The sequence below is a fragment of the Mercenaria mercenaria genome, chromosome 14, assembly GCF_021730395.1.
Source record: "Mercenaria mercenaria strain notata chromosome 14, MADL_Memer_1, whole genome shotgun sequence".
Classification (NCBI taxonomy): domain Eukaryota; kingdom Metazoa; phylum Mollusca; class Bivalvia; order Venerida; family Veneridae; genus Mercenaria; species Mercenaria mercenaria.
This window is the reverse complement of record NC_069374.1, coordinates 42,207,331-42,229,909: the sequence shown is the minus strand read 5'-3', so window position 1 is coordinate 42,229,909 and position 22,579 is coordinate 42,207,331. Positions and strand designations below refer to the sequence as shown.

At 36.5% G+C, this 22,579-nt stretch overlaps 1 protein-coding gene across 1 annotated transcript; it reads right to left on the bottom strand.

Annotated features, from left to right (window-relative positions):
* Positions 1-319: 319 nt before the first annotated feature.
* On the bottom strand, positions 320-22,310 carry LOC123528203 (centromere protein S-like). The gene is made up of 4 exons (XM_045307933.2): positions 22,208-22,310; positions 8,729-8,886; positions 7,444-7,510; positions 320-1,719 (listed from the first exon to the last, which is right to left on the bottom strand). Exons 1-4 carry the CDS (start codon positions 22,247-22,249, stop codon positions 1,570-1,572), a joined length of 417 nt encoding a protein of 138 aa, XP_045163868.2. The 5' UTR covers positions 22,250-22,310; the 3' UTR covers positions 320-1,569.
* Between the last annotated feature and the right edge of the window lie 269 nt (positions 22,311-22,579).

Below are 22,579 nucleotides of genomic sequence, written 5' to 3'. Positions count from 1 at the left end.
TTCAAAGCTATATGCTTTTAAATGATAGCCATATGTACTTGCATACAAAACTTTAACCGAGGTGTGATGCCGACGCCAGGGTGAGTAGAATAGCTAGACTATTCTTCGAATAGTCAAGCTAAAAATTAAAATTATCATCTCCTGACCACAGACATTCAACCTATTAAATATGTAAGACTGTTGGTCCAAAACTGCTCCAGATATTAATCAGAACCCACTTTCAGTTTCAAGATCACTTTGACCATGACTTTTGACCTATTGCCATCTAAATAGTACAACTTAATTTTGCATTAACTCCGAAAAAAACAAAACGAATTCATTTCTTATACATATATTTACATTTTATTTCCTTTCCAATTCTAAACAAGGTTATATTATAAATTCCACACATTTTGTTGCATTTAGCATTAAAATCAGCTTCCTGGCCATTCTGTTCATAAGACTGAATAAATTGGATGTCATCTAAGGAATGTTCTCCACAACTATTCGCAGAATGATGGTCATAATTTCAATGGAAAAGAATGTAAATATTAACAAGAGTACCACCTGCGAGTGCCATCGCTCATCTGCAAGTGCTGGACAATATGTAATAAAAGAATTACAGTTATTGGACTTCTTTCTCAAAGCTATAGTTAGTATTCAAGAAAAGTGAACTTAAACAAAAACAACCAAGAAATACTGATTTTCTAAGAACAAAAGGGGCCACAATTCTGAAAAAATGCAGGTTAGAGTTATGGTTCTTGGTCTACTTACTCATCTAATAATGAGAATTAAGTCTGTAAAGTTTCAAAGCTGCAGCTCTTGCAGTTTTTGGGTAAAGTGGACCTAAACCACAATTTTAACCAAGAAAAAGGGCAATAATTCTAACAAAATGCATATCAAAGTTATAGATCTTGGCCTACATAGTCTCCTTATGATGAAAAACAAGTGTGCATAGTTTCAATTACATAAGATACAGTGATATTCAGTTATGTAACTTATCATGTGAAGTCCCCATGATGCCAAAGAAATGTGTGAAGTTTGAAAGCATTTGGCCTAGCAGGTTTTGAGAAACCTATTTTCAGGCAAAGATTTACCCAGAATTTAAAGTTGATAAGGGGCCTAAGATTCACAAAACAGAAGCTAGAGTTATTAACTTATCCTATGAAGTTAACCAAAGACAAGTGTGAAGTTGATAGTATTTTGCCTAAAAGTTTCTGAGAAACCTGCTTACACGCAAACTTTTGAAATTTTAGCTTTATCTCATATTTCTTAGTAACAGCATCATTCAACTGATGAAAGAGTGGTTACAAAAGCCTTCCTAACTGAAACTGTGATATTGTAGTAGTATGACAAATGTTCCTCTGCAGCCAACGAGCTCAACAAATGCACTTTTTAAAATCATGCAGTTCTTTAATTCACAAAGCTGTAACATCTTAGAACTTCAGCAGTAATATGATTCTGCTATTAAGGCCACTTTCCATCCAAATCTACATTGGTTTCCATCCAAATCTACAATGTGTTCAGTTCCTGATTATGTACAACAAAACACAAACACACATAGGCACAGGCATATCAACTCCTCAAATATCAAGTCCTACTGTCTTCATCAATATCCATTTGTGTAACAGTACTTGATGTTTGTGCTGTTGTATCTTTTGACTTTGTCTTCTTTGTTTTCTTCTTAGTTTCTCCCTTAGATGCATTCATCTGCTCCTGTAGCATGTTTATATGCTCTAACTGAAAAAAAAAAAATATGTTCGAGATCAAGTTTCTATGTAAGGATTGAATATGAGCAATTTGATTGTTACAGTTTTCAGGCTATTCTACTTGCCCCGGCATCGGTGTCAGCGTGACCTTTCTTGGTTAAAGTTTTTTGGCAACCTTTGTTTTTCTGTCATATCTTTGTTACTATTGCTTATATCTTACTGTAAGTTCACATAAACATTGTCCAGCATACAAACAAAGTATGTGCAGGGGCTGGGCCCATTATGCCCAAGGTCAAGGTCACAAAGTTGTTATACTTTGAATTATTTTCATGTCAAATTTTTTCGAAAGTTTTGTTTATAGACATATCTTTGGTACTTTAAAAGATAATGACTTGAAATTAAAAATATTTCTTTATAATCTTCATCTGCATGTGTGGTTACAATCCACATAACTCTTACTGTATATTTGACAGAATTATGCCCCTTTCATACTTAATGTTTTTCGCTTTCTGGATATAACTTTAGTACAATATAAGATAAAGACTGGACATAAAATGTATCTTTATCATCATCATCATCATCATCTGCATGTGTGGTAACAATCCCTATAACTCTGATTTGTATCTTTGACCAAATTATGCCCCTTTCATAGTTACTTAAATCTTTTGACAAACTTCGTTTTCTGGACATAACTTTGGTACTATATAAGATAATGACTTAAAACTCAAAATATATCTTTACCATCATCAGCTGCATGTGTGGTAACAATCCCAATAACTTTAATTTGTGTTCTTGACAGAATTATGCCCCTTGGTGTATCTTCCTTTTACAAGTAGAGGTCTCTTATTGAGATATAATTATATTCATTTTACTGTCAAATCGCCGAATAGTGGAGCGCGCTGTTTGACGGACAGCTCTTGTACTCTAAGCATACACTTACTGGAAAATATGTCATAATTTGGCAGAGGTTACAGTACATGTACACTTACAGTGTAGAAACTTGTAAAAATTGTAATACTGGTGTTAAAGCAATCACAGGTAGAATGGAATCATTACAGATTTCACAAGATGAGTATAAGCAAAGGGAGGTATTTGAGAGACCCAAGATGAACTGTATCATAAAACCAGAATAAACAAGGAGCTGCATTTAATAAACGCTTGATGCCCCCGGTGGCATCCTTGTCGATAGATTTTGCGCCCAAGTCCAAAACGAGGTCAAGGTCAAGGTCAAACTGAGGTCAGGTGATGTTTGAAGATGAGGAATGGTCACAGGTTACATCTGCATTAGTATCAAGTCATTCTAATAAGGGGTATTGATGCTAGACGAAACGATCCCATTTGGTTAACCAGAGATGGCCCATATAAAGCAACCTAAGTCCAAAATGAGGTCAAGGTCAAACTGAGGTCAGGTGATGTCTGAAGATGAGGAATGGTCACAGGTTACATCTGCATAAGTATCAAGTCATTCTAGTAAGGGGTAGTGATGCTAGACAAAACGGTCCCATTTGGTTAACCTCGTACGGACGAACGGACAGGATGATCACTAGATAGATAGATAGATAGATAGATTTATTTCAACATAAAATGTACAATTTACATGGCGACTTATAATTAAAACATACAATCAAACAATAAACAAACATGTATGAATTAATATAGCCATGTCAATCAACATTATATGTTAAGGATAACACAAAAAAGAGTTAAAATAAACTCTTATTTCCATTGTAGATGCCGGGGGTATAAAAAGTTACTAGTTAAGCACTCAAACCGCAGTGGACTTTTTCTGTCAAAAACAAACACAAGCACCAAAATATTTTTAAAATGTCTAATACAGAACAAGAGCACTATTATGTGTAGTATATTATGCCTGAAGCAATGTGCCTGGCAATTTTGAGAATCATATGTGAAAGCTTCACATGTTATTACCAGGAAACTGCAAACAGATGGATGGATGACCAGCACCATCACATAATTTCATGCATTGTCCATGAGAATGTGCCTGCAAGTTAAAGTGTCGTTGATCAAATCATTTTCAAAATACTGAGTAGAAAAGGCTTTGGTGCTAACAGTCACCTTGACCTTTGACCCAATGAAATCAAAATTAATAGCATTTATCTCCTGTCCACCGGCAATGTGCCTTCAAGTTTGTCACTGGTCAAATTGCTCTAAAATTATTAAGAGGAAACCATTTTGAACAAGTATTCCGACCATAAGGTTTTTCTTATACTCAAATGAATACAGAACTAGAGATGCTTTTGAGAAAAGCGCATGTCTCCCAAAACTGCCCCTATGAAAAATGTCTAGTTTCTCTAGATGGTTTAGATGAGTGGATCCAATTAGATGGTCTGGATGAGTGGATCCAATCAGTAATTCAAGGACCATAATTCAAAAGTGCCTGGGCGGATTTGGCTAGTTATTGAACCTGGCGGAGGTGTTATGGTCAAACATATTTTGTTCAAGTTTGGTGAAGATCGGATGAGAAATGTTCGACTTAGAGAGCGGACAAGAGTAAAAAGGTCCAATATGCTTGGACCGATTTGGCTAGTTATCGAATTTGGCCAAGGTCTCATGAACAAACACATTTAGTTTAAGTTTGGTGAAGATCTGATGAGAAATGTTTGACTTAGAGTGCGGACAAGAGTAAAAAGGCCGATATTTCGGTTATTCAAGGGCCGTAACTCCAAAATGCCTGGACCAATTTGGCTAGTTATCGAACTTGGCTGAGGTCTTATGGTCAAACCCATTTTATTTAAGTTTGGTGAAAATCGGATGAGTAATGTTCGACTTAGAGTGCGGACAAGCTTTGTGACAGAGAGACACACAGGCAGACAGACACACAGACAGACTGGAGTAAATCAATATGTCTCCCACACCACTGTGTGGTGGGAGACATAACAAGTACATGAGGTTATCAAGACAGGCTAGTCTGTTTGCCCTTTATCATAGGTACTTCAACAGTTTATGTTCTACTTTGCAAAAAAAATAAAACTTCTCTTCTTTTTTCAAACTTTGTCATTATTTTACAGTGGTGTGGGAGACATATTGATTTACTCCTGTCTGTGTCTGTCTCTCTGTGTGTCTGTCACAAAGCTTGTCCGCACTCAAACAGTCAAACAGCTCTCATCCAATCTTTACCAAACTTAAACAAAATGTATTTGACCAGAACTCCATGGCCAAAATCGATAATGAGCCAAATCGCCCTAGGCACTTCAGAATTATGGTCCTTGAACATAATTACCGATACACAGATGTAGACTGGTTACTCCAACTTCAACAGATACCAATAGGCTGCAAACAGTATATAAAGACTACTATTCAGATGATTAGGCAGTCATGGGAGACATGCGCTTTTCTCAAAAGCACCTCTTTTTATTTTGTGCCTAACATAATATTCCATCTGTTAAAGACATTAGAAAACATGTGTATTTAAAAACAAGAGGGCCATGATGGCCCTATATCGCTCACCTGAGTACCATTGCTCTTAATAATAAGATCAAGTTTTGACATAGATCACATAGGCATACACTTTAAATATCATCAGGATACATATTTTCTTGTAACAGTCCCTTTTGACCATTCTTGTAAGTGGTATTGATGCTAGGCGAAACGGTCCCATTGGTTAACCAAGAGATGGCCCATATAAAGCAACCTAAGTCCAAAATGAGGTCAAGGTCAAGATCAAACTGAGATCAGGTGATGTCTGAAGATGAGGAATGGTCACAGGTTACATCTGTATTAGTATCAATTCATTCTTGTAAGCGGTATTGATGCTAGATGAAACGGTCCCATTTGGTTAACCAAGTGATGGCCTAAATAAAGCAACCTAAGTCCAAAATGAGGTCAAGGTCAAACTGAGGTCAGGTGATGTCTGAAGATGAGGAATGCTCACAGGTTACATCTGCATTAGTTTCAAGTCATTCTAGTAAGGGGTATTGATGCTAGACGAAACGGTCCCATTTGGTTAACCTCGTACGGACGGGCAGGACAATCACTATAATTATGCCTCCCACATCAGTAGATGCTGGGGGCATAAAAATATTAAAGATGAGTATTGAAATGATCAATCTGTATCAAAAGTTATAAATATAGTCCAAATTTCTACGCTGTACACAAGTAAAACTATTCAAGATGAGTATTGAAATCTGTATCATTATACTTGTAGTCCAAATTTCTTTGCCACTGCTTCAAAAACAAGAGCACCGTAATGACTTCTGACCCCTAAATGTAACCTTGACCTTGAAACGTCCATCCGAAACATGCGCTCTGCACATTGTCTCGATGTGGAGAACATTTGTGACAAGGTTCTTTAAAAGACTTCAAGCAGTTCAAGAGTTACAGAACGAACACAAAACAAACTCAAATGACCTTTGACCCCTAAGTGTGACCTTGACCTTGAAGCGAGCCATCCAGAACATGTGCTCTGCACGTCGTCTTGATGTGGTTAACATTTGTGTCAAGTTTCTTCAAAATCCTTCAAGGGGTTCACGAGTAACAGAGTGTACACAAAATTGCTAGCAGACGGATAGACGGCCACCAGCGTCATAACATAATATATCCCTAAACTGTTGACAACTTTGTTCCCAGAGTTATAATTTGAACAAACTTGATAGTTGACCACTAGACAATAATAAATGATAAAGGGTTTTCCCTACACAAGTCTATTCAAACCATTTGCTCCCTGGGGCGGGGCCATTTTTAACCTCAGGGGAAAAATTTTAACATTTTTAGTAAAGGATTACTTCACGATGCTACATATCAGATATCAAAGCTCTAGGCCATGTGGTTTTGTACAAGAAGATTTTCAAAGTTTTCCCTATAAAAGTCTTTATAAACCATGTGACCCCCAGGGTGGAGTCATACTTGACCCTAGAGATAATTTGAACACTCTTGGTAGAGGACCACTAGATGATGCTACATACAAAATATTAAAGCCCTATGCCCTGTGGTTTTGGTCAAGAAGATTTTGGGAGTTTTTCCCCATATGTATATATAAACCATGTGACCCCCAGGGTGGGGCCATACTTAACCCTGGGGGGATAGTTTGAATAATCTTGGTAGAGGACCACTAGATGATGCTACATACAAAATATCAAAGCCCTATGCCCTGTGGTTTTGGACAAGAAGATTTTCCCCATGTAAGTTTATATAAACAATGTGATCCCCAGGGTGGGGCCATACTTGACCCTAGGGGGATAGTTTGAACAATTTTGGTAGAGGACCACTAGATGATGCTACGTACCAAATATCAAAGTCCTAGGTCTTGTGGTTTTAGACAAGAGGATTTTTCCCTATATAAGTCTATACAAGAGGATCATGGTGACCCTGTATTGGTCACCAGTTAAACTTGGCCTTGGAATCATCAAGATAAACATTCGATCAAGTTTCATAAAGATAGGGTCATAAATGTGGCCTCTACAGTGTTAACAAGCTTTTCTTTTGATTTGAGTGGGGACCTAGTTTTTGATCCCACATGACCCAGTTTTGAACTTGGCCTAGGAATCATCAAGATAAACATTCTTACAAAATTTCATAAAGATAGGGTCATAAATATCACCTTTAGGATGTTAACAAGCTCAAGATAGTTTACAGGAACATTTAAATATTTAGGGTTGAGGGTACTTTTTTTCTGCTTGTTTCTGCAAGGAGAAACAAACAATATTTTATTTCAGGCCTTTAACCATATACAAATATGACTTTGGTTCTTGTGGATTTTGCTTGGTCAGAGTTTAAATCATATTAAAAAAGAACTTACTAATTTTGGACTTTTCCGGATCAACATCTTCACGTCATCTGCATTTACTGTTGATCTTTTTCCATGTCTAAAAATACAGAACTGACGTTAACAGCTTTATTAACATATTTCCTGTACAGACATTTCTTAAAAAGAAACTGTAAGCACAACTTTAAGTGGACGGGTGGATCATATGATTCTTTCACTGGTGTTAAGTGCAGATGGGAATATCTGACTTCAGGGTAACTGTTTCGGCAGTAACGAGCCTCGCCAAGTTACCATGTAAACAGTTACCCGAGAGCCGGATATTCCCATCTGCAGCTACCACAAGTGATTGAATCTTTTTCTTACATAAAAGGTAAAAGGTAAAGGTAAATTTTATTTACCGTCGCTTTGTGAAACAATTAACATAAGCTCTGTAGAGCTTTTGACCGGCCCTATTTTTTAAGAACAGTTAAAACAAATTATACCTTACACCCAGCAATTTGCTGATACCCATTTACAGCTGGGTCGACAGAGGCAATCGTGATAAAGTGCCTTGCCCAAGGACACACCGCAATGGGAGTAGCCAGGATTCGTACCAGGGGCTTTCACCTCCGTAGGAAAGCGTCTTAGCCCTCTCGACCACTGCATCCACACAATAGCATATTTCTTGATTTTTACATGCGATATTCAACAAATAAAAAGAAAGTAACAATAAATTCAAGAAAATAACTTTTTTATAGCACTTTTTTCTTAAAGAAGCGTACTAACAAAGTGCGAGAACGTCCGTAAACAGGATGTATGTCATGAAGTTACAAAGAGAAATACAACGTAATAGTTCCGGTTTAGTTTTATCATCTGCCGTGAAACGTTATGTACTTTTTTTTAAAATAACATTTTTTGAATCAAGAGATATGCTATAAGGAATGAAGAGGAATTATAAAGGTATTTGATTTTTATCTGGTTTTAACACAATGATAACTACACAGATCTACTATGTAGATGCAGTTCACCATACATCATTTACAGCACGAGTGTCATCTTACACCCCGGGGTGTAAGATGGAGTTTTCCAGCACCAGTGATATCACGGGAAATGCCAGTCTGGTATGCAAGAAAGAAACATGACTGAAAGGATGTAAGCATGACTTACTAGAGAAGGGTGAAAGGTAGAAACACTATTCAAATGATGTAAGCATGACTTATAAGTGGTAGGTGACAGACAGAAATACTGTTCAAACAATGTAAGCATGCTTATATCAACTGTTCAATATTACTATTTCAGAACTAAGAAAAAAACATTAATTCATGAGAATGCTATTTACTTTGCAAACATCTCAAGATCTGTGGCCCATGTTTCAAATCTTTTCCATGTGGCTTCTGAGATTGCAGCAACCACCATTCTGTTCAGTTCTACATCTTTTCCCTCAACACTTTCTTTACATACCCTCAGTGTTGTATGGTGTACAGCTGCTTTCAACCTCTGAAATATTTTAAATGTTTGAAAGGAAATTACAACATTTTTTAACAGATGCACAAACTGACATAATTTAACTGAGATAAGTCAAGCAATACCACAACTTGTCCACAAGCTCTATCTGACATCTGATTCCTACCAAACATTTGCATTTTCCCTTCTACAATACAATATTCAGCCTCTTCACAAAATTACAAGAATTATTTTAATTCACAAATTCGGGACATTTTCACAATTCCTAGATTATTTTTGATACTGCCCTATGTTTGGAACAATCAGATATTTCAAGACTGCATTATGTTTCGTCCCAGCTGGTGATTATTAATTACTCTATGTTTGGTACCCCTTGATGTGTTGCAACTGCACTATGTTTGGCACCATTTCATATTATGTGACTGGGCTATGTTTGGGACTGTCTGATGTTACGTGGTTGTGTTATGTTCAGCACTGTTCGATGTATCGTAATTGTGCTATGTTCAGCACTGTTTGATGTTTTGTGATTGTGCTATGTTCAGCACTGTTTGATCTTTTGTGATTGTGCTATGTTCAGCACTGTTTGATGTTTTGTGATTGTGCTATGTTCAGCACTGTTTGATGTTTTGTGATTGTGCTATGTTCAGCGCTGTTTAATGTTTTGTGATTGTGCTATGTTCAGCACTGTTTGATGTATCATAACTGTGCTATGTTTGGCACTGTTTGATGTCTTGTGATAGTGCTATATCTGAGCTGTTTAATGTATCCTGACTGTGCTATGTTTAGCACTGTTTGATGTTTTGTGATTGTGCTATGTTCAGCACTGTTTGATGTTTTGTGATTGTGCTATGTTCAGCACTGTTTGATGTATCATAACTGTGCTATGTTTGGCACTGTTTGATGTCTTGTGATAGTGCTATATCTGACACTGTTTAATGTATCCTGATTGTGCTACGTTTGGAACTGTTTAATGTTTCATGATTGTGCTATGTTTGGCACTGTCTGATGTTTCATGATTGTGCTATGTTTGGCACTGTTTGATGTCTTGTGATAGTGCTATATCTGACACTGTTTAATGTATCCTGATTGTGCTACGTTTGGAACTGTTTAATGTTTCATGATTGTGCTATGTTTGGCACTGTCTGATGTTTCATGATTGTGCTATGTTTGGCACTGTCTGATGTATCATGACTGTGCTATGTTTGGAACTGTTTGATATTTTATGATTGTGCTATGTTTGGCACTGTCTGATGTATCATGACTGTGCTATGTTTGGAACTGTTTGATGTTTCATGATTGTGCTATGTTTGGAACTGTTTGATGTTTCATGATTGTGCTATGTTTGGAACTGTTTGATGTTTCATGATGGTGCTATGTTTGGAACTGTTTGATGTTTCATGATTGTGCTATGTTTGGCACTGTCTGATGTATCATGACTGTGCTATGTTTGGAACTGTTTGATGTTTCATGATTGTGCTATGTTTGGAACTGTTTAATTTATCGTGATTGTGCTATGTTTGGCACTGTCTGATGTATCATGATTGTGCTATGTTTGGAACTGTTTATTTTATCGTGATTGTGCTATGTTTGGAACTGTTTAATGTTTCATGATTGTGCTATGTTTGGAACTGTTTATTTTATCGTGATTGTGCTATGTTTGGAACTGTTTATTTTATCGTGATTGTGCTATGTTTGGAACTGTTTATTTTATCGTGATTGTGCTATGTTTGGCACTGTCTGATGTATCATGACTGTGCTATGTTAGAGTCAGTGTACCCGGTTTCGCACACATTTCCTAAGAATACCTTCCTATCTAGCTAAAAATGATTAAATTTGAATTTACCTCTATATGTTTTAATAAACACACTTATTTCGGTTTGAAACACGCTACTTTCACTTCTCACTACAATGACGTCATACCTCAAAGTGTACTTGATTCGGATAACATATTTTGACCAGTTGTTGCATTTAAGTGTACCCGGTTTCGCACACCCTGCTATTTATAGAACTCAGTTACTCAACAGAAAAATATTAATTAACTTTTTAACCATTTATATAATTCAATTTAAACATGTATTTTCCAATAAAACATCTGAAAGTGAAATTTAAAATTAGTTATGAAAGTGAAAGCTAGGTACCAAACCCTGTTTTTACTTCTAAAAGCAGAAAAGGCTAAAGCAACTGAATACCTGAAATAAATAAAACCATAGAAGCTGTTGAATCACCAGTGACCCCCAGAAGTCTAATTATTCGAGTAAGTTCTCGGTTTTAATAAAAACTTAAAGCAAACAATCAAGTTGAAGGCATTTTGCAGGTTGGGAGAACTTCAATAACTGTTGAAACATTTTTCATTCAGGTAAAGTAGTAGGTAAATACTTACCTGTATGATGGAATAGTGATTTTTCAATTTTTTTTGCACCTTGTTGCTGTTTGCATTATTATTTTCATGAAACTTAATATTTTTCAGCTGACCTACTGGTCTCCATTGATATTGTTATTGTTTTTGTCTGCACTTACCAGAACGAGGCTCCAGTGGGGAAGGACCCCTTGTGTCAAATTATGTAGGGAATAACTCATTTTCTTGAAATAATAACAAAGAATTGTTGAATTTTCTGCTTTATTCTCACAAAGTACATGAATTTACTGGGTGTGCGAAACCGCGTACAGTGCGAAACCGGGTACACTGACTCTAAGCGCTGTTTGATGTCTTGTGATTGTGCTATGTCTGACACTGTTTAATTTATCATGATTGTGCTACGTTTGGAACTGTTTAATGTTTCATGATAGTGCTATGTTTGGCACTGTCTGATGTATCATGACTGTGCTATGTTTGGAACTGTTTAATGTATCCTGATTGTGCTATGTCTGACACTGTTTAATTTATCATGATTGTTCTACGTTTGGAACTGTTTAATGTTTCATGATTGTGCTATGTTTGGCACTGTTTGATGTTTCGTGATTGTGCTATGTTTGGCACTGTCTGATGTATCATGACTGTGCTATGTTAAGTGCTGTTTGATGTCTTATGATTGTGCTATGTCTGACACTGTTTAATTCATCATGATTGTGCTATGTTTGGCACTGTTTGATGTTTTGTGATTGTGCTATGTTTGGCACTGTCTGATGTATCATGACTGTGCTATGTTAAGCCCTGTTTGATGTCTTGTGATTGTACTATGTCTGACACTGTTTAATTTCTCATGATTGTGCTACGTTTGGATCTGTTTAATGTTTCATGATTGTGCTACGTTTGGCACTGTTTGATGTTTTGTGATTGTGCTATGTTTGGCACTGTCTGATGTATCATGACTGTGCTATGTTAAGCGCTGTTTGATGTCTTGTGATTGTGCTATGTCTGACACTGTTTAATTTATCATGATTGTGCTACGTTTGGAACTGTTTAATGTTTCATGATTGTGCTATGTTTGGCACTGTTTGATGTTTTGTGATTGTGCTATGTTTGGCACTGTCTGATGTCTTGTGATTGTGCTATGTCTGACACTGTTTAATGTATCCTGATTGTGCTATGTCTGGCACTGTTTAACTTACCATGATTGTGCTACGTTTGGAACTGTTTAATGTATCCTGATTGTGCTATGTTTGGCACTGTTTGATGTCTTGTGATAGTGCTATGTTCGGCACTGTTTGATGTTTCGTGATTGTGCTATGTATGGCACTGTTTGATGTATCGTGATTGTGCTATGTTAGACACTGGTTAATTTATTACGATTGTGCTACGCTTGGAACTGTTTGATGTTTCATGATTGTGCTACGTTTGGCACTGTTTGATGTTTCGTGATTGTGCTATGTTTGGCACTGTTTGATGTTTCGTGATTGTGCTATGTTTGGCACTGTCTGATGTCTTGTGATTGTGCTATATTTGGCACTGTCTGATGTATCATGACTGTGCTATGTTAAGCGCTGTTTGAAGTCTTGTGATTGTGGTATGTCTGAACTGTTTAATTTATCATGATTGTGCTACGTTTGGAACTGTTTAATGTTTCATGATTGTGCTAAGTTTGGCACTGTTTGATGTTTCGTGATTGTGCTATGTTTGGCACTGTTTAATGTTTCGTGACTGTGCTATGTTTGGCACTGTCTGATGTCTTGTGATTGTGCTATGTTTGGCACTGTCTGATGTATCATGACTGTGCTATGTTAAGCGCTGTTTGAAGTCTTATGATTGTGCTATGTCTGACACTGTTTAATTTATCATGATTGTGCTACGTTTGGAACTGTTTAATGTTTCATGATTGTGCTACCTTTGGCACTGTTTGATGTATTGTGATTGTGCTATGTTTGACACTGTTTAATTTATCATGATTGTGCTACGTTTGGAACTGTTTAATGTTTCATGATTGTGCTACGTTTGGCACTATTTAATGTTTCATGATTGTGCTATGTTTGGCACTGTTTGATGTTTCGTGATTTTGCTATGTTTGGCACTGTCTGATGTATCATGACTGTGCTATGTTAAGCGCTGTTTGATGTCTTGTGATTGTGCTATGTCTGACACTGTTTAATTTATCATGATTGTGCTACGTTTGGAACTGTTTAATGTTTCATGATTGTGCTACGTTTGGCACTGTTTGATGTTTCGTGATTGTGCTATGTTTGGCACTGTCTGATGTATCATGACTGTGCTATGTTAAGCGCTGTTTGATGTCTTGTGATTGTGCTATGTCTGACACTGTTTAATGATTGTGCTATGTCTGGCACTGTTTGATGTTTTGTGATTGTGCTATGTTTGGCACTGTATGATGTATCATGACTGTGCTATATTAAGCCCTGTTTGATGTCTTGTGATTGTGCTATGTCTGACACTGTTTAATTTATCATGATTGTGCTACGTTTGGAGCTGTTTAATGTTTCATGATTGTGCTACGTTTGGCACTGTTTGATGTTTTGTGATTGTGCTATGTTTGGCACTGTCTGATGTATCATGACTGTGCTATGTTAAGCGCTGTTTGATGTCTTGTGATTGTGCTATGTCTGACACTGTTTAATTTATCATGATTGTGCTATGTTTGGAACTGTTTAATGTTTCATGATTGTGCTATGTTTGGCACTGTTTGATGTTTCGTGATTGTGCTATGTTTGGCACTGTCTGATGTCTTGTGATTGTGCTATGTCTGACACTGTTTAATGTATCCTGATTGTGCTATGTCTGACACTGTTTAATTTACCATGATTGTGCTACGTTTGGAACTGTTTAATGTATCCTGATTATGCTATGTTTGGCACTCTTTGATGTTTCATGATTGTGCTATGTTTGGCACTGTCTGATGTATCGTGATTGTGCTATGTTTGACACTGTTTAATTTATCATGATTGTGCTACGTTTGGAACTGTTTAATGTTTCATGATTGTGCTACGTTTGGCACTGTTTGATGTTTTGTGATTGTGCTATGTTTGGCACTGTCTGATGTCTTGTGATTGTGCTATGTTTGGCACTGTCTGATGTATCATGACTGTGCTATGTTAAGCGCTGTTTGATGTCTAGTGATTGTGCTATGTCTGACACTGTTTAATTTATCATGATTGTGCTACGTTTGGAACTGTTTAATGTTTCATGATTGTGCTACGTTTGGCACTGTTTGATGTTTTGTGATTGTGCTATGTTTGGCACTGTCTGATGTCTTGTGATTGTGCTATGTCTGACACTGTTTAATTTATCATGATTGTGCTACGTTTGGAACTGTTTAATGTTTCATGATTGTGCTACGTTTGGCACTGTTTGATGTTTTGTGATTGTGCTATGTTTGGCACTGTCTGATGTCTTGTGATTGTGCTATGTCTGACACTGTTTAATTTATCATGATTGTGCTACATTTGGAACTGTTTAATGTTTCATGATTGTGCTACGTTTGGCACCGTCTGATGTATCATGACTGTGCTATGTTAAGCGCTGTTTGATGTCTTGTGATTGTGCTATGTCTGACACTGTTTAATTTATCATGATTGTGCTACATTTGGCACTGTCTGATGTTTTGTGATTGTGCTATGTTTGGCACTGTCTGATGTATCATGACTGTGCTATGTTAAGCGCTGTTTGATGTCTTGTGATTGTGCTATGTCTGACACTGTTTAATTTATCATGATTGTGCTACGTTTGGAACTGTTTAATGTTTCATGATTATGCTATGTTTGGCACTGTCTGATGTATCATGACTGTGCTATGTTAAGCGCTGTTTGATGTCTTGTGATTGTGCTATGTCTAACACTGTTTAATTTATCATGATTGTGCTACGTTTGGAACTGTTTAATGTTACATGATTGTGCTATGTTTGGCACTGTTTGATGTTTCGTGATTGTGCTATGTTTGGCACTGTCTGATGTCTTGTGATTGTGCTATGTCTGACACTGTTTAATGTATCCTGATTGTGCTATGTCTGACACTATTTAATTTATCATGATTGTGTACTTTTGGAACTGTTTAATGTATTCTGATTGTGCTACGTTTGGCACTGTCTGATGTTTCATGATTGTGCTATGTTTGGCACTGTCTGATGTATCATGACTGTGCTATGTTTGGCACTGTCTGATGTCTTGTGATTGTGCTATGTCTGACACTGTTTAATGTATCCTGATTGTGCTATGTCTGACACTATTTAATTTATCATGATTGTGCTATGTTCGGCACTGTTTGATGTTTCGTGATTGTGCTATGTATGGCACTGTTTGATGTATCATGATTGTGCTATGTTTGAGACTGTTTAATTTATCATGATTGTGCTACGTTTGGAACTGTTTAATGTTTCGTGATTGTGCTATGTTTGGCACTGTTTGATGTTTTGTGATTGTGCTATATTTGGCACTGTCTGATGTCTTGTGATTGTGCTATGTCTGACACTGTTTAATGTATCCTGATTGTACTATGTCTGACACTGTTTGATGTTTCATGATGGTGCTATGTTCGGCACTGTTTGATGTCTTGTAATTGTGCTATGTCTGACACTGTTTAATTTATCATGATTGTTCTATGTTTGGAACTGTTTTAATATATCCTGATTGTGCTATGTTTGACACTGTTTGATGTTTCATGATTGTGCTATGTTTGGCACTGTCTGATGTATCGTGATTGTGCTATGTTTGGCACTGTTTGATGTCTTGTGATAGTGCTATGTTTCGCACTGTTTGATGTATCGTGATTGTGCTATGTATGGCACTGTCTGATGTATCGTGATAGTGCTATGTTTGGCACTGTTCGATGTATTGTGATTGTGCTATGTTTGGCACTGTTTGATGTATCGTGATTGTGCTATGTATGGCACTGTTGTTTGGCACTGTTTGATGTTTCGTTATTGTGTTATGTTTGGCACTGTTTGATGTTTCATGATTATACTATGTTTGGCACTGTTTGATGTATCATGATTGTGCTTTGTTCAGCACTGTTTGATGTTTCAGAATTGTGCTATGTTTGGCACTGTTTGATGTTTCATGATTGTGCTATGTTTGGCACTGTTTGATGTTTCATAATTGTGCTATGTTTGACACAGTTTGATGTTTTGTGATTGTGTTACGTTTGGCAATGTTTGATGTCTTGTGATTGTGCTATGTTCGGCACTGTTTGATGTATCAAGAAAATTTATTTTTCAAGTTTCAATCACGCACCCCTCGGGGCTATGTTTTCTGACAAATCTAAACAATTTGAAAAATCTTGGTCGGTACAGGATTTAAAAAAGACCAATTGTGTAAAATTATTCTAAAACTGGACCAGTGGTTGAAGTTGAAGGTTTTTTTTAAATTTTTTTAGCTCTGGCGGCCCTATGTGCAACCATGCAGAACCATTTGAATAATTCTGGAAGAAGACCATCCAAGAATTCGTCACCTTCCACCCCTTTGAAAGTCGATTTTGACTGCTTTTACCAGCCCACTTCCAGCCCTTTTTTTATGGTTTTGGGGAAGGGTGGCGGGTCCTTTCAGAAGGGGAAATTTGCGTCGTAAAATACCAAATTGGGGAATTTTTTTATAAAAAAACAAAAACACAGATTGAGTAAGATCAGGGCCTCCCCTGGCTCTTTCACACTTTTAGCCATGACTTTAGCCAATTGCAAAATCTTGGAACCATTTCATAGCCCAAAGTGCCAGAATTAGTAGCCATTATTTTTTCTTTTAACTCTCTATTTCATTTTATATATTTTAACCAAGCAATTTGCCCTTGAACCATTTCATCCTAATATCACCTTGAATCAAAAATAGTTTTTAATCTTCTCATGAAAATGTTTTCATCATTTTTCAGCAAAAGTAATTGCTCAATGAACAGTCAGGGGTGTAACTGTTTTAAGTTATGTAACCTATTTCAGTTACTTTTGCAAGCATTTTATAACCTGTATTAGTTATAAAATAAAGTTAACTCAGGTAAGTTATTCAAAAAAAGTCATTTTGCTGTTCTCACAAAGTGACCTTTAAAGTGAAATTGGTAGCAGATTGTGGTTAAATAAATTCTCTTTTAGTCTGATCACGACCTGGTAAGCATAATGGGATGTTAAGAGATTTATAGCTTTAAAACTCTTGCGTAAAACTTTATCAGCCTTGCGTAAAAAAATTTATTGCATAACTGGAAAGATAAAAATTCAAGGATTCAGGAAATAATTACATTAGTCTCATTCAAAATAAGGAATTGGCATAGGAGGGCTTTGTAATATTTTATGATAACTGAAACAAGTTATGGAAGAATAAGCAATAACTCAAATGGGTTACAAAATGCGATAACTTGAAACAGTTACACCCCTGACTGACGAATAAAACTATTGTTTGCAATTTTTGAATTATCTCCCTTTAATGGGCATTTTTCACTACTTAGATGTTTATAAAGCATTAATATTTAGCTCTTTATTTTTGACCTTTGTATTTCAAACTTAATATAAGGTCATTTATCAAAAACAGAGTTGTCATTATGTATTTTATGACTTTTAAATGCTTAAAATTTCATTATATATAAATTTCAATTTATAATCTATTTCATACATGTTACTGTATAGCGAAAATACCACCTAAAGGTATGATTAGCACTTTGTTTTGAAGCTCTTGGGAGGTGCTTTAAAAAATTCATCCCGTGTATCAATGCTTTACATTGGGCACGTGAAAGAACCAAACAAACTGTTTTAGTTCATTTGTATCTCAAACTTTCTTCTCTAAAATTTTCCGAACGCGACTGAAATGTTGGGCGGACTGAAATGTAAGGTACGCGTAGACTGAAATGAACACAACTGAAATATTTGCGTTGACTGAAATGAACGCAATGAATGCGATTGAATCTTACCTACGCGTCTTTTACGATCGCGCATTTTAAATTCTTTGCGAGCACTTCAACTTATCTTCAGTTTTTTTTCCATTTATTACTTCCGCGAATTGGCTTGTTATTTATAGTTACTTCATAAATATCCCTCCGCTCATTATTTAATTCTGGAAACACTTTTCTTTGGAAAGGGAAATCCCCGATGATTTTAAACGATGCTAACGGTAATATCTGAGATGTTCCAATTGCAGCGTTTAGTACGCATATACACAGAGACACTGTCAGTAAACAATAATGCAGACCTATTAATCCCTCGGCGGTGGAATATTTTCGCTGATCAAAATGACTTGCAGTTGGGGATAAAAGTATATTATTTTGCCTGGGGAATGGGGCCGAATTTCGGCCCCAAAATCGGCGTAAAAAAGGGGCTGATTTCCGATGATTTTTATGATGAAATCAGCAATATTTGTTGTTTTGCATGAACTTCCGACGAAGATTTATAAAGAACCCATTCCCTCAGGCAGATCCATACAATATATTATTTTATGAGGGGAATGGGGCCCATATTTGGCCCCAAAAATGGCCAAACGAGTGCCCTGTCTTTTGACTTCTTACTGTCATTCTTTTAACTTTTATTCTGGCACAGACGCGCACAGGTCTGCTAGTTATACCTGAAATGGGCATCAAGCAGTATAGATACATAAATACATACATCAAATTATATATCCGGAATTTTATGCACTTGTGGTTTCAGAATCTATCTATCTCTATCTATCTATCTATCTGCCATTGACGTCAAACCCCTTGCGGGAACGTAGACATTTTGAAATAGTCTGTGGTTGCAGTAATTAACCTATAACTTAGGAAATGGCCATAGCGCAAACAGCGGGTCATTGGGGTCAGGTAATCTACGACTGGGATAGCAACCAGATCATGATGAATCTTATAGAAGAGTGATAACCTAGAATCTATACGCCTTAAATCCAGTCGACGAAGGTTTAGGAAATGTAGCATATCTGTTACACTGGAAGTACGGCCATAGTCGGTCTTGATCCAACGGGCGGCTCTCCTTTGGATGCTTTTAATTTGGTCAATTTGAGTTTGGGTGTGGGGCGACCATACCTCGGAGGCATATTCGAGCTGGGGTCAGACAAGAGTCTGGTAAGCAATGGTCTTAATGGGTTGGGATTTGACCTAAATGTTTCTTCGTAAAAACCCTAGGGTTTGGTTAGCTTTTTATGTGATTGTCCCATGATAGGTCATTTGAGATATCCACGCCTAGGTATTTGCAGTTATCCTCAAGAATCCACCAAAAGTGTCCTGTTATAACTTATAGGCACAAGATACAAATTTTATTTAAAGTCGGTGTTAATATACAGACATTAGCTATGTATAGCTATTGACTGACATAAATAACAATAGTATATTTAATAACATAATAAAGATGTACCTATTAAAAGAGTTGCAACATTATGATGACCATAGCAAATCAGTAGACCAGTAGTAGCAACAACCACAGGAAAGATAACTCTTGCAAACACCTGATTCACAATTTCCAAAAAATGTGACCCAAAAAAAATTAAACTTCTGAAAACACTTTTTAAACCTAGGTTATTGTGTTCAGGGTTCTAGCCAGGATTTTCTGAAGGCATGTTGCAGAAGGATATTTTTTGACGAGCTAAGGGGTGGGTGCGGGAGGGGTATCCCCTCCCTCATGGGGGGTATGGGGGTCACCCCAGAAAATATTGTGTTACTACAACTCATTTTGGTGCATTCTGGTGCATTTCAGAGCGAAAAACATAGTGGTATTTTCAGTGATTAATAAGCATCATTTACATGTACAACAAGAAAAGATATTAGGTCATAAAAATCCTATGGAGTTTATTTGACGAATGACAATTAAAAGTTCATCAATTTTAAGTTGCTAAAAATGTTCATTTACTATTTATTGTATATAAAACAACACAATTTTAGCACTGCACACAGATCTATTTGTATTTTAAAGTTTATGTCTTCTATTCCTGCGAAGTTTATTTGCTGAAAACTTAACCATTTTAAGTTTTTGAAAATGTCAACTGTTTGTTGTACATACATGTAAAACAACACAATCTGAGACTGTCATCCAGGGAAACGCTGATTTCCATTTTGGATCAATGCCCGATTTCCTTTGGCCATTTGGCGTGGCTGGGAGGGATTCTGAAATTTTGACCGGGGCCTCCGTGGCCGAGTGGTTAAGGTCGCTGGCTTCAAATCATTTGCCCCCCATCAATGTGGGTTCGAGCCTCATTCGGGGTGTTGAATTCTTCATGTGAGGTTCTTCATGTGAGGAAGCCATCCAGCTGGCTTACGGAAGGTCGGTGGTTCTACCAAAGTGTCCGTTCATGATGAAATAATGCACGGTGGGTATTTCAAACTTTTCTCTACAAGTTCTATTTTGAAAGTGACGACAGAAAACATTAATTCTTGCATTGTCTTTTCGATATTCTGCCAGAGAAAACACATTTCATACATGTGAAAAACATTAATATCATGGCGATAATTGTTCAAAAGCATTTTACCGTGTTGCACAATTTTTGACTTAATTCCTTACATTGTCTTTCCTTGATTGCGAAAAACATTTGGACGATAACTGTTGAATCATCTGTCATTATATCTAACGTATGTATAATCTTAAAACTTGCGAAAACAGTCACTTTCATGTACACATCACAAGATACCGCCTGTCAAAGGATTTAAAGGCGGAACTACGATGAAATTTACGTCACACGTTCCAAATATAGGAAGCTGTCATTGGTTTATTGGTTATTTTAACTGACATCGCTTTACCTAAACTATCGGGTAAGCACGTGGAAGCTTTTCGAATATACTGTCGGATTAATTGGGGTGTTTACTGGAATGATTTTATGACATGTCGCTTTGGCAATTAAGGGATGACGGGGCAAATAAGGGATGTCGAATATACAACTCAAAGTCTGAAGGCATGTCGCACGCGACAGGCAATAATAGCCTGGCGATAACACTGGTGTTGCATATCAGGTATTCTAAATACCGTATAATTTTTAAGACGGGAAAGTATGGACAAAAGGAAATTAAACACTGTTTTCAAAAGTGAAATTTGTATTTGAATGGGGCTAAAATTTCATTTTTTTACTGAATGGCTGCATAAACACTCTAAAGAAATTAGGGAAATCTTCCTTTGTAATTATAGCGAGCTCGAAGAGCAGGTCCGAAGGGGCTGCTCGAGAATCGAGCTTTACGGTAACGCAAGTATACTTGCACACTTGGTGATGGATTTGAAAAGTTTCGTCGGAAGTCTTTAAAAAGCGCACCCTAGCGGATAGGTGCTCACAGGAAGTACTTCTTTCCGGAGTGAATACAGAACTTCAATCAATTGCTAAAAAATATTCATCACTCAACAATAATGAAAGAATGATTTCCAATTGTTTGAAAAAAATATTGTTTTCATTTAAAAGATCAAGCATCGGCCTGAAAATGGAAAAAATGTCATTAATAAGCGGAAAGAAACGGGAACGCGGTAATGACGTCACCGTAACACCGGCTTCCCATAAATTTTGCAACGTATGATATTCACTGTTACAGGTATGGTGACACTAAATGTAGACTTTTTCAAGTGAATACGTTCTCCCGAATTCTTGTGACTAGTGAATAGTTTCTTTGTGACAAATAAACGATGCATAATAGTTTTAGCTAAAACCGATTTCTTTGAGCTCGCTTTGAGGCTTTGCCTTATTTCATATTATTAATAAGTCATATTAAAATAAATCAATGCAATTAGCAGAGGTCACTTTTGCTACAAAAACTGAAAAAGTTATGTGTCAAAATCTTGGACATGACTTTTAACACCAAATAAAACTTCATCAGTAAATTTTATGTTGAAAAACGCAATTGATTTGTCGTTCATACACATACAAGAGTCAAAAAAAAATAATTTTCATCTTTTAATCAAAACCAACAAAAAAATTGGTGGTTGTTGCTACCAGTAGATACAAATAAATGATCACATTACTTGTCTTTAGGAATACAGTTCAGTTATAAAATGTCGAGATTTCATATTATTTTTATTTCTTCATTAAGGAGACCAACAGGGCCTACCTGACAATGTGTTAATTGCTCAAAGTTTTCTTCTGTTGACATTTTGTTTGTTTTGTTTTTCCCGCAGTTAGTCCGCTGGACGATTGATAATATATTTAGCAAGCGTTCCATAAACGGATGGTCTTTTCAACCCAAGGCACACCAAAACACCCAAAGAGTCCTAAATCTATTATTTATTAAAAATGTATTGAAGGCATGTTATTACAGTTAAATTAACCTTTGCAATACACTTAACAACTTTTCTAACGCTTAACAACTAGCCTTTTCGCTATAATTAAAAAAACTATCGAATTCCTTGAAATTTTCAGGTTAGACATTGTTCAATGGAAAATTAACAAGAAACGTTTCCGTGAAGCCCCGATTATTTAGTTT

Coding starts and splice junctions, on each gene's coding strand:
- LOC123528203 (XM_045307933.2), bottom strand. CDS start 22,249: ATGTCAACAGAAGAAAACTTTGAGCAATTAACACATTGTCAG. Junction 8,887..22,207: donor AGCAATTAACACATTGTCAG/GTAGGCCCTGTT, acceptor AAAATATTTCAG/AGGTTGAAAGCAGCTGTACA. Junction 1,720..7,443: donor TCCGGAAAAGTCCAAAATTA/GTAAGTTCTTTT, acceptor TTTTTTTTTCAG/TTAGAGCATATAAACATGCT.